Source organism: Annulohypoxylon maeteangense (genome assembly GCF_022496945.1).
Source record: "Annulohypoxylon maeteangense strain CBS 123835 unplaced genomic scaffold GGS22scaffold_22, whole genome shotgun sequence".
Taxonomy (NCBI): domain Eukaryota; kingdom Fungi; phylum Ascomycota; class Sordariomycetes; order Xylariales; family Hypoxylaceae; genus Annulohypoxylon; species Annulohypoxylon maeteangense.
This window is the reverse complement of record NW_025953269.1, coordinates 405740-420292: the sequence shown is the minus strand read 5'-3', so window position 1 is coordinate 420292 and position 14553 is coordinate 405740. Positions and strand designations below refer to the sequence as shown.

Below are 14553 nucleotides of genomic sequence, written 5' to 3'. Positions count from 1 at the left end.
CAGCCGCAGCCCATCCGCCGCCTTTGGGGTCTAAACTAAACCCAGCCCCTAAAAGCTCCGAAAGGTTCCAAAAAGCTCCAAAAAGCCTTGAGCTTCCCAGGCCCATCTCAACGCTTTTCTGCTCTCTCTCAGACGGTCGCAAAAATAATGGTTAAAAGATACATGATATTCCTCTCTAATATGTTTACATCATCGGCGTTACGCCCGAAATGAACCGACCAAATTCATATGACTCGACGGTAGCCACGCCACTCCTCGTCGATTTACATAGAGCACCGACGGCATCATCTGTCAACACCTTTGCCAACTGCACCCTAGGATATAGTGGTAATGGTAACACAAGCTCGACTTCAAAACAGGTGTCTCCGGTAGACAAGATCGCTATTCACAGTAAAGAATATATTGGTCCCTGTTTAATCAGCGGAGGAAACCGTCGGAAATGGAAAGTAGCTATAGCTGTTAATGGACAACCAGAACGGACTACGAACCTAGTCGACCCCTTTACCGAAGAGGAATATCATAAAAATAATAACAGCAGACTACAACGGGGAAACCTCGAACTTGACCAAGATGTAAGTATTTACAAGTCAACTTCCAAGTCAACTCTCACATGGATCGGTCGAAGAAGCGCGTCACCAAGGTCGATTTGATTGACAATTCCCTTCCTAGCGTACCGAAAAGTATTTCAATGGATTGTTTGACCAATTAGGCCTTAGCTGTTGCCGAAAGAAAGATTGTCGTATCTCCGTTCATGAAGATCTCACCCAGATCAGCGAAACGAGTGACTTCGCCAGCATTCACTCCCTTCTTTGGGAGGTTCTCGAACATCCTGATTTTTGGCCATGCAGTGATCCCGGCAAGACACCGGTGAAGAGGGTTCGACTTAGTCGGACGTTGAACGTCCTAAACAAGGGTCTAGCCGCCACGGCTATAGATCGCCAAGCATCCCGTCTCATGACAACCCAGGCCGAATACCGCGTACTTCTTGTAATAGCTCGTTCTTTTAAGAAAAATATCGATCAGAGATATGTTGATTACCCAGCAAGCCTCATACAGTCAGTAGTCTCAGTTGCCAACTCCCCTTTTTTTATGGTGTGGTCAAATAAGTACCTAACCGATAGTTATTAGAGGACCCTTACTCAACATCGCCCGGCGAACGAAAGAGCGAGGGCTCACGCCTAAGCTACATATCGATGTCGTGCGACCTGGAACTGTCGATGAGCTTGACGAGTATCTAAAACCTGGTTGCGACAAGCCATACGACATAGTACACTTCGATTTGCATGGGAAAATCGGTCCCGTTAAACCTCCTGTCAGGTCATGGGTCGGTGGACGCTCAAAGGCTTCGGCGCCCGGTGAGAATACAGCTCCAGAGCTTCAATCTTATCTTCGTTTCGCAAGACCTTATGACCCAAAACTAGCTAGTTTCGGTCGCAGAGACAACGCGATCGAAATGCTTCTCCACGATGATGCTTCTCTACACGACGTCCCCGTTAAAGAGATCGCCGAGAAGCTCCAGAGATGTAATATCTCAAAAGTAACACTGAACGCATGCCTCTCTTCATATGCGCAAAGCCAGATATTTTTGAACATGTGTCATACCTTCATCAGCTATGGCATAGCACACGTGTCAGCTATGAGCTTTCAGATCTTAGAGAGCACGGCCGAGGTATACTATACCGCATTTTATGAGTCCCTCATCTTGCGGGGTGAAGAATTCCACGTCGCTGCCGCATCCGGCCGCGAGGCTCTTCGCGCCAATAACAATTCATATGGCCACGCCGTATTGCCCACTAATTACCACCGTTACCCGAGAAGCTTTAGCAACGAATGGTGGCGAATGCCTCATGAGAAGTCCAGTCGATTGCTTCTGTTGGTTCTATGCTTGGCTCGATATGTCTCTATATCAATTTTCTTTGCATCTTGTATAACATACTTTTGGCTCAACTTACTAGCTATATCTATTTTACTTCTCATTGCATCCGTTTTCGCGATGATGATATGGATGTTAACAAAATACTGGATGGTAAAACTTACACCAGTGATGGAACACACATACGAGAAATACAGCGAGAATTCCACCTACAACCCAAATTTCGAGATCGATATAGAACATCTAGTTATCGAAGATCGCCTCAAGTCCGAAGCCAACCAGGGCGCTTTATATGTATGGAGCAGCCAATATTCCAAAGAACTCAGCGACTCTGTCCACGATCTCGCGAAGACTTGGGTCTTGACCGGATTCGTCGACAAGGTGGACATTGTTTCCGCAAGCGTTTTCTCCTGGGCACTGACAAGTGTGTTTCCTTGCCGTTGGCTCCGCACCCGGCGATATAGGAGCAACAGAGTCGGTACAGTAGGACGAAGGCAGCTACTCATCATCAAAGACTTCGACCATTTCTATCCTAAACACGCAAAGGACGAGGACTTCGACGACCTCCATGTTGCTCTTCACCGCATGGTGTCCTTCATCGAGGGTTACGACCGCGACGATACTTATTTACTGATTACCGGTTCGTACGATGAAGAATGGTGGATCGACGGAAACCGGTATAACGATGAAAGGATTATAAATACCATTGTTAGGGCGGTGCCTCATAATCATAATACTACACCGCCGTCACCGCTGCCACAGCAGAAAAAGGGCAAATCGCAGTGGGGTCTCAAAGGTATAAGAAGGCGTTTGTCAAGGCTTTGGAATGAGATTATTTAGCCATTTTGATCTTGGTGTAGGGGGTGTCGTGTATATTCCCTGGCAATTACTTAAGCTTTACGATACCCCCTGAGTGTGGCTTTGCTCTCACTATTTCTAAACTTCTATTAAATTCAAATTCTGATCATATAAGATATCGTTCTACTTATGAGAGTGTCCTTAGTATCCTATCTTCCCCTAAGGGACTAGCACTCCCCCCCTAGCCTTCTAGTAGATTAGGCAATTGTCAAAATGAGTGCGCTGAACAATTCTTCTACGTACATAGGATGGTCTGATCTAGTAATGAGGTATACGAGGTAATATAAACATGACGACTACTGAAACCTGTTTACTAGATCTTCCATTTATGCAGGTATGCATACACTAAACATTCATTAGTGATAGTTATCCAGCAAGCGAGTATATGATATGAGTCTCCGTCGTCAAAAACAAGGCAATGAGAACATTAGGTAGGCACATATTGAAACAGGAGAATATCCATCAAGCGACATATTTCACGTTGGACCAAACACTCACGATCACGAAATACACCTCTGATAGCGAATGGATCAATAATAGCGTTCATTAAAAACGATACCCAAGAACACCCGAGCGATCCTACTTAGGCCTCCCTCTTTTTGTAACCTCATCAGATAAACAACACAAAAAAAAGGCGAACGAACAACCCTATCCCCCGAGAGCCCCCGAATGCTGTACCAGAACCGTAACAAAAAAACGCAAACGCAAACGCAAACGCAGTCGTAATGTGTCGAAATGCCATACATAATTCATTGCGGTATCCGCCAAGATGATGACCTGACAACGTTAGTCTACATCGTCTCACATGACAAATAGTAGGTTTGTGTCTAAGACGTGCATGTTAGTTCTAAGGTCCGGTAACTCATAAAGATAGGAGGCGTGGATGACTGACTGAGAGGGTGACTGCACGAGAGTTGAGGTTTCTGGGAGTAACGCGTAGCCAATTCATCCCGAATACTGTTGAGTAGCTGCACGTAGCTTTGCTGAGGATTCTTCTTGAGAGCAGTGATGAAAGCCCACGACATAGCTCCGGTAGCTTGCGAGGCAATAGTTGCGTCGGCCCTGCCAAGATGGTTAATACCTAACTAAGCCATATTCAAAATAGTGTGGTTTGGACGGTGAAATAGCAAAAGGGGCAGAAAAGCTGTGTCAGCCGCTTGGCCGATCGAACGTAACCCGCCGCCCTAGATGCAAAGCTACAGCATTGATAGCTGTACTTTGATCTAGGGCGCCCAAAAAAGGAAATGCTATATACAAATAACTACTCCTCTACGACCAAAAACTTTCGCGCGTACATTTCATCCTCAACCTTTCCCCCAAAACAATTATCATTAGGCCATTAAATTTCATATATGCAAGTCCCATGCAGCCAGAAGAACCCAATATGTACCGGTCATGCAACCTAAATGAAAAAGGGTATCAATATGAGGGGAATGTAATGAAAGGGTAGACAAACGAAGTCTGGTCATCTTTGCTTCCGGAAAGCATGATAACATCCGCGGCCGAGGTCTTTGTAGCCATAGCCCTATGGTGTGCATCCTCGCCGATGGTAGCCTTCTTGAAGAAGCCCATGATATTGTTGGCAACACCGCCGAGATCGCCTTGGCTGTAAGAGGAAATGACACCCAGAAGACCCTGGCCAGCTTCCTTGGCCAGATTGGGTTCCTTGAGAATACCTTGGGTGGAGTAAATGTATGGAAGGTCCAACGCAGTGCCCGAATGGCACGAGTCGAAGATGGCCGTCAACCGGACTCCAGATGTCAGGGGCCGAACCATGATACGGTGCATCTCGTCGTCGGTAATATGACCGGTGTGGCGGAAATCGACAGGATATATCACTTCGTCGTAGCCGTCAGGCTCGTCGCCATCTAGATCCTTGGTTTGACCGCCATGTCCTATAAAACTGTTAGAAACCTACAAAATGCGCATCAACATCAAGAGTCGCCGTACCCGAATAGTGAAAGAATAGGGAATCATTGGGCCTTGCGTCTTTTACGAGCCAATGCATTGCTCTCAATATGTTCTGTTTAGTCGGCTGACTCATAGGGTTTTGCTGGTCATCGGTGAGGATGACCATATCTTCTCGCTTATAGCCAAAATGTTCGACGAGATACGAAGACATGTTCCTAACATCGTTGATACACCCTCGGAGCTGGCCTCGCTGGCCGAAGTAGTTTATGCCGACAAGAAGAGCCTTTCTCCGACCCGTGCAGTTACTATACTGGAAGGCGTATCCTTGGGGAGCACCATGGCCGAAATGTTGGGGGCCAGAGGGCGGCGGCGGAGGGGCACCAAAGTTGCCGTGGTTGTACGAGTTCGAGTTCGCCGTAGGTAGCCCTATTCCTCTCTTTGTTAAACACACGGCTCCATGAAGGCCATCAAAATGCTGCTAGTCTCTTACCAGGTCTTCCATATTGATTCGGAGGTTGTTGATAACCAGCGTGTTGCGGGGACGGCCCCTAGCGATGCATGTCAGCGTGGGGCTCTAGACGCGAGCCGGCACATTACAATAGTATTCACCTGATTGTATCCGTAGGGTTGAGGCGGCGGTGGTTGATTAAATCCGTACGGGGGCTGCGGCGCTCCCTGGGGAGGAGGATATCCGTTGTATTGTTGAGGCGGACTGGAACAATGTCAGTAGCCGCGTCTACTTGGTGTCCACGGCCGGAAGGCAATGAAGATGGGATGGCGACTATACGGTTGGTAGTAATTGCCGTGGTATTGCTGTTGCGGCGGACCGTATCCTCCAGGATAACCGTAACCTGACATATCAATGATTGATTCCTTATACTATGCTTTCAACTATAGTTGAAATTATGTTCGTCGTTCGTAGGTGGAGGTAATGGTGGTGGTGGTGGTGGTGGTCGACAAGAGAAGAGGACGAAAACCGGTTCGGGTTAGGTTCGTGATATGAACTCGTGGGGGTTAGACAAGGCGGGGGATATTTTGCCGTCGGAATGGGGGGGATCAGGTAGTAGGTTCTTATAGACAAGGCTCGACCTGCGTAGATGCGCGGAGGGAGCAAATATGATTTCGACAACGTCTGTATAGTAGGTATATGTATATGTGTATATGTATCTGTCTTGAGGTATGATGTAAGTTAAGTATATGTAAATATGGATGTTTAAGTATGTAAGGTAGGTAGGTAAGGTAGGTAAGGTAGGCAAGGTAGATAGCCCTGTCGCTCCTGGTGGAGGTATCAAACTCGAGTCGGCTAGTGTCAAAGGTAAGCGCAGCCCCATGTACGTACCAAGAACAACCAAGACCACGAGCCTCGACAGCTAAAATAAAATAGAGAAAATACGGCAAATAGAAAAAAATAAAGAAAAATCTATGCCAAGGACTTCCTAGTTAGGTATAACCATCCGCACTAGCAAGGAAAATTCCCAGCCGATGCGGTCAAGCGATGCGGCGCAGGGAAACCTTGTTGACAGGCGCACATCACTTTACTATATACATAGGTACTTACCAGACAAGCGCAGAGAGCAGGGGTCGGTGTGGAAACGTCGATACTTTTTCAAGAGACTCGGAGATGTACTGATGGTACCGAGCCGCAGTTTATTTGCTTGTAGCTTGCAAAGTGTAAGGTTCTTTCTTTAGTAACTGCTAGGTATGCAAGGGAGGTGAGAGGCGTGAGGAAAATGTAGCAGATGTAGCAAATACTGTATGTAGATCAAGAAAGTTGGGTCATGAATGTCATGGATGTCATGGTTGCAGGTTGCAGGTTACAGCCGGGGTGAGAGAAAGAGACAGAGAGAGAGAAAGAAGAAGGAGGGGCGGATGAGAGCGACGCTGGAGATCTAGAATTGTATGTAGGTATGTGTATGTATGTATGTGTATATGTGTGTATGTACGTATTTGCGTATATGTCGTATGTCGTATGTCGTAAGTGATAATGGTCGTGATTGTAGCTGTGTATGTGACTGTGATTGTGCAGGTAGGAAAGTAAGTAAAGATAGGTAGAGGAAGTACATACTTAGTATGGTAGAATACCTATTACTAGGTAACTATACTCAAAATGCGATATGCGGCATGGTGCTTGTTCCAAGTCCGACGCCGATATGTGGAGGAAAGTTCATACCTATTCTAGCGCAGTAAGGCGCGAGACATGTACAAATCACCCAATGACAGCTTTGGAAAATTCGTAACTCGTGACTTCCTACTATCAACAGTTCTATAGACATTTCGTAGTTCGTATTAACCTTAAAGAGTAATAAGCTATCGTCATCGAAGCTAGGACCATATTTTAGAGGGGTCTGAGGGACCTAGCCGCGTGGAATGATATCCATATACATAATTACATAGTAATGAAAAGCTAAACTATAATCAGCTTGAAAACAAGGGTCCCCTTGAACAAATATTTTATGAACAAATCAAAATCGAAATTCCAGTCGGCGATTGAAACCGCGGCTCTCCTCTAAAGAAACATCAATTTTACTCGTACTCTACCCGAGCTCTCAACTATGACCAACAAAATCCAATAGTCTGACTATGGGGATAATGGGTCGCAATCCCATCGTCGTGTGCTAGTCGTTTAGAAAGTTCCTACTTCCCTTTTTCTTCACCCTACGCTGAAATATTTGAATGATTCTTACTATATGATCGACAATTATAACCATCAGGTCAAGAAGGATTCTCAAGATCCAAGCTCGGAGCTGAATGATCTTTCGGCAACCTCATCAGCTACCATATGCCATATGGATAGTACTGATATGGTACATGCAAATCTACAACAGTTCCTAGTCCCTAGTTCCTGGTTCTATCACCACCGTCCGAACTACCTGGCACTTCTAGCATTAACTATCGCTATGCGACTATAAACCGTAGACCCAGAACACGTCAGTACGGTTGCAGCGCAATCTCTCTGCAGCGTGTGCTTCGGACGAATGAGCAGCTTGGGCAGCCTTGTAACAACAAGCCCGATCGGCGACCTAATCAGAGCGAAGACTAGGCACTCATTAATTGTGCAAATTTCTCTTATCCTAATTGTAAATCCCAGCTGCTGGTTATTTGTTTATTCAGGGTCTTTTCTCCAAGATGCCCAACGTCTCAAAGCTACCACCGGCGAATCCGTCTTCTGCGGCATATGTACCTACGATATTCGTCCTTATGTCCGACGTGCTAAGGGATAAGTAGCATATCCGGCACATCATGCTGCAGGTAGTTATCTAAGACATCAAACCGAGATGTCCTAGCCTCAAACGCCATGAGCTAGTCACCTAGATAAGTCACTATGATGCAGGTGGATGCTTTCGAGGATCCACGTCCACGTTGGAGAAGATGGAACCCCGTGGATCTCATGCGTCTACGGCTGGGAACAATGAATTATCCGGCCCTACGATCCGACTATGGATGGTTCGGGATACCCGAAAATGGTGGCTGACTTGCAGTAAGTCGTCTGAACTTGCGTCTCCGCCCGACCTCTAATGTCTCTGATACGTCGGTATCCTCCCACTGTGGCTGCAGTGCATACATAGGTACCGCATGGTCAACGCTTCAGATTCTGCAATACCTGGAAGATCTTATTAGACGGCTATCTAATTAACCCGGCTCTCTTCCTGCCGCGCATGCGTTAGTTCCCATACGTAGTGACAAACGCATTGTGGCTGTGAAGTCTATTTCATCATATCCCGAATATCTTCACGGAAAAAAGAAAATCGATATTCAAACCTCCGCGGGAAACTCGGAGGTCGTCCGCATACCAATATAGATCATTCCCGTTTTAGAGGCTGTCTTAGTTGTACGTAGTTCCTAGCGACGGGATCTCCACAGATGGAGTCGGAGAATGAAGCGTTCTTCGGCTCAATCAGAGGTAACCAACGAGCTAAGGAACGGAGTCGCTATTAACAACTTACACTATCATACCTAGTGTACTAATAAGTGTAGTCTATGGAATCCTCGGTCTATCCCAAGTAGGAGCAGATCATCAGGGACGGGTGTCAGTGCTCTCGTCCCATAGTCCCTACAGGCGCCACATGCATCGTCCCTAGACACTCCCAGGTGCTTGGGAAGGAAGATTATGTGGAGGAGCCAATCGAGGTGATGCCGACGAGCACAGCCTTGCGCCAGTACCGCGTCTTCTGCAAGTTAAAATTTTTTCGGGACAGCATGGGCCACAAGTCAACAGCCTTATCTAGATATGATGCCGGTTAAGCTACTCCAGAGTTGCATCTGCAAGTCAGCGGTCCGATATTATAATGATGCCAGTGTAGGCCCACCATCCAGCCACCGCTGCAACGTTATCTTCGTTTTACCGCTGGGAGTTCTGCATGTAACTTCTGCCGGGCTATGCAGTATCGATAGTTGCTCGCCGGGTTACGGCGCTCTTCCTGCCTTCGCTGCTTTCACTGGCGCACAAGAGCCGTCTCAGCTCATAAGGAGAGCTCGCACTATACCTTTTCCGTCTCTTCACCTACGCGTCCGTCGAACCCCGTCAAACCCCTCGAACCTATCACACCTCGCCACGGCTCAGCTGCCCGAATAGGGCGGTTGAGGCTATACAGCTGCCTTTCTCTATCTTTAGCAGCAGCACGCATCTTTGAGCCGCATCTTGAGTCAACACTAATTGCGAAAATCCGGACCTAAGGAAATACTTGGATACTTAGATCCCTTTAAGGGAGCAGAGCTAAGACTTTACGCGGTTAAGTCACCGTCTTTCTTGAAAGACCCTTCGAGCGTGTTGACCTTAGTCAGCGCTAGATTGTGGAGCGACGGGTCCTCCCGCCTTTCATTCCGGACGTTGACGTTGGACCAACGACGACGTTGAGCTCATCTGAGACCAAATCTACTAATCTGCGCCAAGGGCCGCATATATTACGTTAGACTACGGAGAAATTTCGATTCGCGTGATACCATTTCGCGATATCTGATCTCGCTACGTCATTCTCGTGATCCCGAAGCTTTCATAAGAGGCAACCTGACCCGAGATCTTCATATTGTCCTCACGAATCCCCTTGCGAATTGGTCTCTTGTAGAATTTTAGAGAATCCGGGATCTGTATATGCCTTATACCGCTCTTTGGACGCGGGATGTTTCTAACAAAAGACGACGTTGAGACCCGATATGCAAAGCATGAGTGCCCAATGCTGCTGATAATATATATGTATCACATACACACATTAGGTGAGAAGTTTATATACATATATTGCCAATCACATGATAGAAACGCGTAGCATCTATAGACGTTTTCGTAAATACTTACCATGGCGACTTTCACCGAATGCATCCAACCTACCTACCTAAGCTATGTAATATGCCCCATGCGACTTCTCTCAAAGCAACTTCATATCCTTTTTGCCGTAATCTTATATATTTACTTATATTACCTTGACGTAAATATAGTATTTTATTATAGAAAAGACATGTATTGATCTTATTGATTTTGAAATCCCACTGTATACTTATCTTGTATTCCAATCCTATTCTTCGTGTTCAACCATTATGTTCAAAGGCGACATGACCTGAAGTAAATACGGCCTTAAGTAAAATTACAAGAACAATGAATATGAATTACCAACCGTAGTCAAACTTTTATTATGAAATGGATTCTAGCCTGTTCTAGTTTCATGTGACCTTAGCGATGATAAACATCTTAACATATTGGCTATAAAGACACTATAAAATGACTAGTTAAGGCGCATATTGATGGAATATACTTACATAGGTACATATGTATTACAATTACAATAAATGTATAATTGTATATATCATTTGAACAACGGCTGAATCATGTTCGGCGCTCCATGTTTATTTTTCTTTAGTCTCAGGCCTATCGACCTCTTATTTTAGGATTTGTATCATACACCCTGAAAACAAGGGGATCAATGTAGGTATAGATGGCCGAACAGGGGAAGATACTACGTGCCATGCGGAGAAACAAATCAAGGAAAGTAATTTTTCGTGACATTCATTACATGCTTAATTCACATCTATGGGCAATGCCCAAATCTGCCCAGCACAAAAAAGGCGCACACCAAGTCTAGATCCAGAGAGCTCTTAGCCGCCCTCTTCATCTTAACCCGAACCCAAAGCGGCCTCGGCCTTTTCCACCACACACCCGCCAGCCAGACACATTCTGGGCTTAAGTATTCTTCATCACGACGTCCTCATCCACTCTCATAACCCATGCCATCATACCCCAAAGCAAGCGCATAGCCTCGAGCCTTTCTTCGACGATGAACAAGTCGAACCACCTACTCCGCCACATCTCCAGCTTACCCCAGCTCCTCAGTTTCTCCCCTTCGGCCCCAATCCCCGCTTCCACGATACCCTCCCATTCTCCACCGAGGACGTCGAGCAGCTTTCTCGGCACGCGGACTCTAAGAACGCTAAAGTGGTGAAATAGACTGCTCAGCACAAACACGTCGTCGTATTCCACCCCCTTGACCTTGCCGATCGGCGCGTACACCGTCTTCTTATCCCAGTTCGACGACGGTAGCCGGACCATACGATAGCTGTCGTAGATGCTCATATTCTTGCGTGGCTTCTTGCTTACGGGTTGTCCGCGCATGGGGATAAGGGGTAGTGATGATGGCTTGCCTTTCTGATGAGAAGAAGAAGAGGAGGAGGAGGAGGAGGAAACTGGCTTGCTAGCTTCGGTGTTTTCGGACTCTCCAGGTGCCGCGGCGTCTTTATCGCCTACGACGGAATCCCCGTCGACCTCGCGACCTATGGGCCCGCCCTCGCCACCACCCCATCGCTTCTCTGTCGCCCACCACTTACCCTCGCCGAAGCGCTTTTCTGGCTGGCCCTCGCGCGCTCTATGCTGGGCCGTGATCAGCGCGGCCACCAACTCCCTACCGAAATCGATGTTGGAGTCGGCAGGGCTATTAAAGTTCGTCGTATTGCGCGCCGACACGGCTGCGATAGGTCCCTCCACGATGCCCGAACGCGCGGCCTCGCGCGTCAGTGGCGACTTGCATAAGAACACGCAACCGGAGGGGAAGTACGAGGCGGTCTGCGAGAAAGGCCCCTTTGAGTTGGAGCTTCTCCTGAACGGCGGCGAGAGCAGCTGCAGGCGGGGTTCGACTCTGGGCGGGATGATGTTACAGCCGAAGGGGTAGGCGATGAGCCTCACGAAAGCTGATACAAAGTTGTGGCGGAACTCGGCCGGCATCTGGGACCCGGCGCTGGTGCGGTAGGTCGTGCGCTGGGGTTCCTTCTCTGGTTTGGCTTCGGGATCCGCTTCGGAGCGGGCGTTGGACTCGGGGGCCGCACCGGCAGCGGGTTGCTCGGAACTAGCGTCTGTGGGACGCGGTGGAAGTGGTGGAGGTTCCTCTTCGTCATCTTCGGGGACGAGTGGGGGTAGCGAAGTATCGTCCCAATAAGATGCCATAAGCTCCATCTGCTTATAAAATTCATAAGAATTCCCGAGCCGTGGCTGCTGTTTCCCCTGCGGTGGTTTTACGCGCCGAACCGTGCGGAAGGCAGCCTGGTTGGGTAGGGAAAGCTCATCGCGGCGCTCCAGGAAGAACCGGGCGTCGGGGGATTTGCCCTTGTTACAGAGCGGTCGGCGGAAAGTTTCATCCCTACGCGCTGCCTCGTCCAGGCTCACGCCTTCCCATTCGGAGAACACGGGGAGGTAAGACGGGTCCGGGAGGACGTCCTCGGCAGGGGCATCGGCATGTACGTGAACGCCAAGGGCGGCGAAGTGAGCCTCAGACAGTTCGGCAGGGCGCTGCAACTGTTGCAAAAATCGGACGAGAGACGGCTGAGGATCTCTGCTCAGTTCTGGATTGCATTGCGGCAATCTGATGGGCGTGGGAGGCGGTACATCCTTAGGCGGAGGACCGAGCTCCCCAGTTTGGACTATAGCGAATAGATGAGATGACGTCCGGTAATAATGACGAGTGTGGGTAGTTAAGGTAGTTAAGGTAGTTGATGTATGTAAAATGTAATAAAAATAACGTGGACATTATGTAGATGGGTCTAATGGATCATGTACTTGTATTCCTTTTCTTTTCACGGACTTAACATAGGTAGGTATTAAATGCCTTAACGAGGGAACGTGACACTCATACAACGTCCTCTAATTAATTTCAGATTTATGATTTTAGGATAGAAAGTAACGAAGTAGCAGGTATTAGGTTTGATATGATTTGATATGACATGATATCTTAACTAGCTCTGTCTCGCACGAAGCGTAATGAGAATGAAGAAGTAGGATCGTGTCTCAACTTACCGACAGTGACTAGTGACCCAAACATATTTCCGGGTACAGCAGTAGGCTCTTGTAAACGGACACATATACCGAGATGTATCTAAGGGATAATAGGTCATAAAGACTGTATAATAGTTTAGAGGATAGTAAGTGATAGTGCCGTATAAGCAGTGCAAGCAAAGCAAGCAGCGAAACGTGCAACGAAAGGTTCGTAGTAGGTCACACAACTTCTCTCCAACGGAGTATTGGAGGCGGTGGCTGGGCCCAATTAATTAGAAAAGGAGAAGATACTAAGTACGTGAAGATTCCCGCAGACTTGGAAAAAGAAACAGTATCTTCCTAAAATGGAATAAAATACGTCGCAACTCTCTTCAATATTATGACTTTTTCGAAGATCTAGAAGAAGACATCATGGGAAGTCCCTGTCAAGATTAGAAGCGGGTTAGAACGGATTAGAGCGAAGCGTTGATTAAGTTAGTTTTAGTTTAGGGCGGGACTGACCCGAACTGGGGAAGCGAAGCGACTTTTTTTTTCTTTCTGGGTTCTCTGGTTATGTACGCTGTATGCACATGTGGTTATGGTTATGGTTTATGGTTTATGTACTGGTCCGTGCGTTACTATGTATGCAAGTATCTACTAATACAGTGCATGTATGTACATATATTAAGAAGACCCAATGGTATAATTATATAAAAGGTACGTACGGAGTACATAGTATTTCCTTGACATTTATTGGATAGCACGCTTAACGTACCTAGCATTTGGGAATGTGGACGTTGGAGTTGGTGTGGTATTACTCAATTATCGATTGTTGGAGCATCTCTCGAATTGATATTTGCGAAGCCGGCCGATATTTGCATTATGTAAAGAAATGGTTGAACCGCGGATATGTTATCTTTGCTGATACTACCTACATACATGTAGGTAGTGACATCCATGATGTATGTAGGTACCAGGGTAATCCCGTTTGAATCTTTAATAACTCCGGACTAAACCCTCCACCTGCACTTGCTTTGCATTCGACATTTTTACTTGGACCTGTTGGAGGTAATTAAAGAGAAAAGAGACTAGCTGATGTTCTTCGGACATTATAATGTCTTAGTAAAAAAGCTTCAACTCAGACAACCCATCAATCTGAACGAATATTTAATCCTTACTGTTTGATGCTCTGTAGATCGAGTATGTCAAGTGGATACAAATACGACGAGAGCACCGCCATTGCTACCGTATCGTGGCATAATACTGCTTCGGCACTCGGAAAGGCACCTGATCCGATCGCCTTAAAGGTTTTGTCGGAATTTCACCATGACAGATCTATCCTTTGCTTGAAACTTGGAGTCATTCGATGACTTCTTTCTTCTTTTCATTCAAGTTTGATTCTCCAATACAGATCGGACCGGACTAAAGCTAAGAAAGACATACCTACTCTTAAGTACGATGTTTTAGTAGCGATGCGCGTACATAAAACGCCCTGATCATTGATCAGGTACTACCTAGGAGCTCGCTAGGTCGCCTAGTTATTAATGGTAAAACTCCCTATTTTCTCTACGTGACACCCCCAACGTGTGCCAAGAAACCATCTCACCCGGGCCGAAACTTTAGCAACTTAATCGGTAATCACCTTATTATTATTTAGGTAACTATCGACGAAACAAGCCACAAT

At 46.9% G+C, this 14553-nt stretch overlaps 4 protein-coding genes across 4 annotated transcripts; 1 reads left to right on the top strand and 3 right to left on the bottom strand.

The window, feature by feature from the left end:
- Window positions 1-308: 308 nt before the first annotated feature.
- Window positions 309-2879, top strand: GGS22DRAFT_78577 (uncharacterized protein). The gene is made up of 3 exons (XM_047968097.1): window positions 309-572; window positions 710-1055; window positions 1129-2879. The coding sequence occupies exons 2-3, from the start codon at window positions 955-957 to the stop codon at window positions 2711-2713; spliced, it is 1686 nt and encodes a 561-aa protein (XP_047814813.1). The 5' UTR covers window positions 309-572; window positions 710-954; the 3' UTR covers window positions 2714-2879.
- A 278-nt stretch (window positions 2880-3157) lies between these two features.
- Window positions 3158-3566, bottom strand: GGS22DRAFT_78531 (uncharacterized protein). Its single transcript, XM_047968096.1, has one exon. The coding sequence runs from the start codon at window positions 3475-3477 to the stop codon at window positions 3262-3264; it is 216 nt and encodes a 71-aa protein (XP_047814812.1). The 5' UTR covers window positions 3478-3566; the 3' UTR covers window positions 3158-3261.
- GGS22DRAFT_173897 (caspase domain-containing protein) lies at window positions 3158-6090 on the bottom strand. Its single transcript, XM_047963004.1, has 7 exons — window positions 5430-6090; window positions 5252-5354; window positions 5133-5190; window positions 4682-5068; window positions 4188-4626; window positions 3624-3793; window positions 3158-3558 (listed from the first exon to the last, which is right to left on the bottom strand). The coding sequence occupies exons 1-7, from the start codon at window positions 5498-5500 to the stop codon at window positions 3533-3535; spliced, it is 1254 nt and encodes a 417-aa protein (XP_047814811.1). The 5' UTR covers window positions 5501-6090; the 3' UTR covers window positions 3158-3532.
- A 4459-nt stretch (window positions 6091-10549) lies between these two features.
- GGS22DRAFT_78498 (uncharacterized protein) lies at window positions 10550-13430 on the bottom strand. The gene is made up of 2 exons (XM_047968095.1): window positions 12912-13430; window positions 10550-12538 (listed from the first exon to the last, which is right to left on the bottom strand). Exons 1-2 carry the CDS (start codon window positions 12934-12936, stop codon window positions 10812-10814), a joined length of 1752 nt encoding a protein of 583 aa, XP_047814810.1. The 5' UTR covers window positions 12937-13430; the 3' UTR covers window positions 10550-10811.
- Between the last annotated feature and the right edge of the window lie 1123 nt (window positions 13431-14553).

Excerpts from the sequence above, each read along its gene's own strand:
- GGS22DRAFT_78577 (XM_047968097.1), top strand. The coding sequence starts at position 955 with ATGACAACCCAGGCCGAATACCGCGTACTTCTTGTAATAGCTCGTTCT. Across the intron at positions 1,056-1,128 it reads TACCCAGCAAGCCTCATACA|AGGACCCTTACTCAACATCG; the intron begins GTCAGTAGTCTC and ends GATAGTTATTAG.
- GGS22DRAFT_78531 (XM_047968096.1), bottom strand. The coding sequence starts at position 3,477 with ATGTATGGCATTTCGACACATTACGACTGCGTTTGCGTTTGCGTTTGC.
- GGS22DRAFT_173897 (XM_047963004.1), bottom strand. The coding sequence starts at position 5,500 with ATGTCAGGTTACGGTTATCCTGGAGGATACGGTCCGCCGCAACAGCAA. Across the intron at positions 4,627-4,681 it reads CCTATTCTTTCACTATTCGG|GACATGGCGGTCAAACCAAG; the intron begins GTACGGCGACTC and ends ACAGTTTTATAG. Across the intron at positions 3,794-4,187 it reads AGCAAAGATGACCAGACTTC|GGCCGACGCAACTATTGCCT; the intron begins GTTTGTCTACCC and ends CCATCTTGGCAG.
- GGS22DRAFT_78498 (XM_047968095.1), bottom strand. The coding sequence starts at position 12,936 with ATGTTTGGGTCACTAGTCACTGTCG. Across the intron at positions 12,539-12,911 it reads TGGGTCACTAGTCACTGTCG|TCCAAACTGGGGAGCTCGGT; the intron begins GTAAGTTGAGAC and ends TATTCGCTATAG.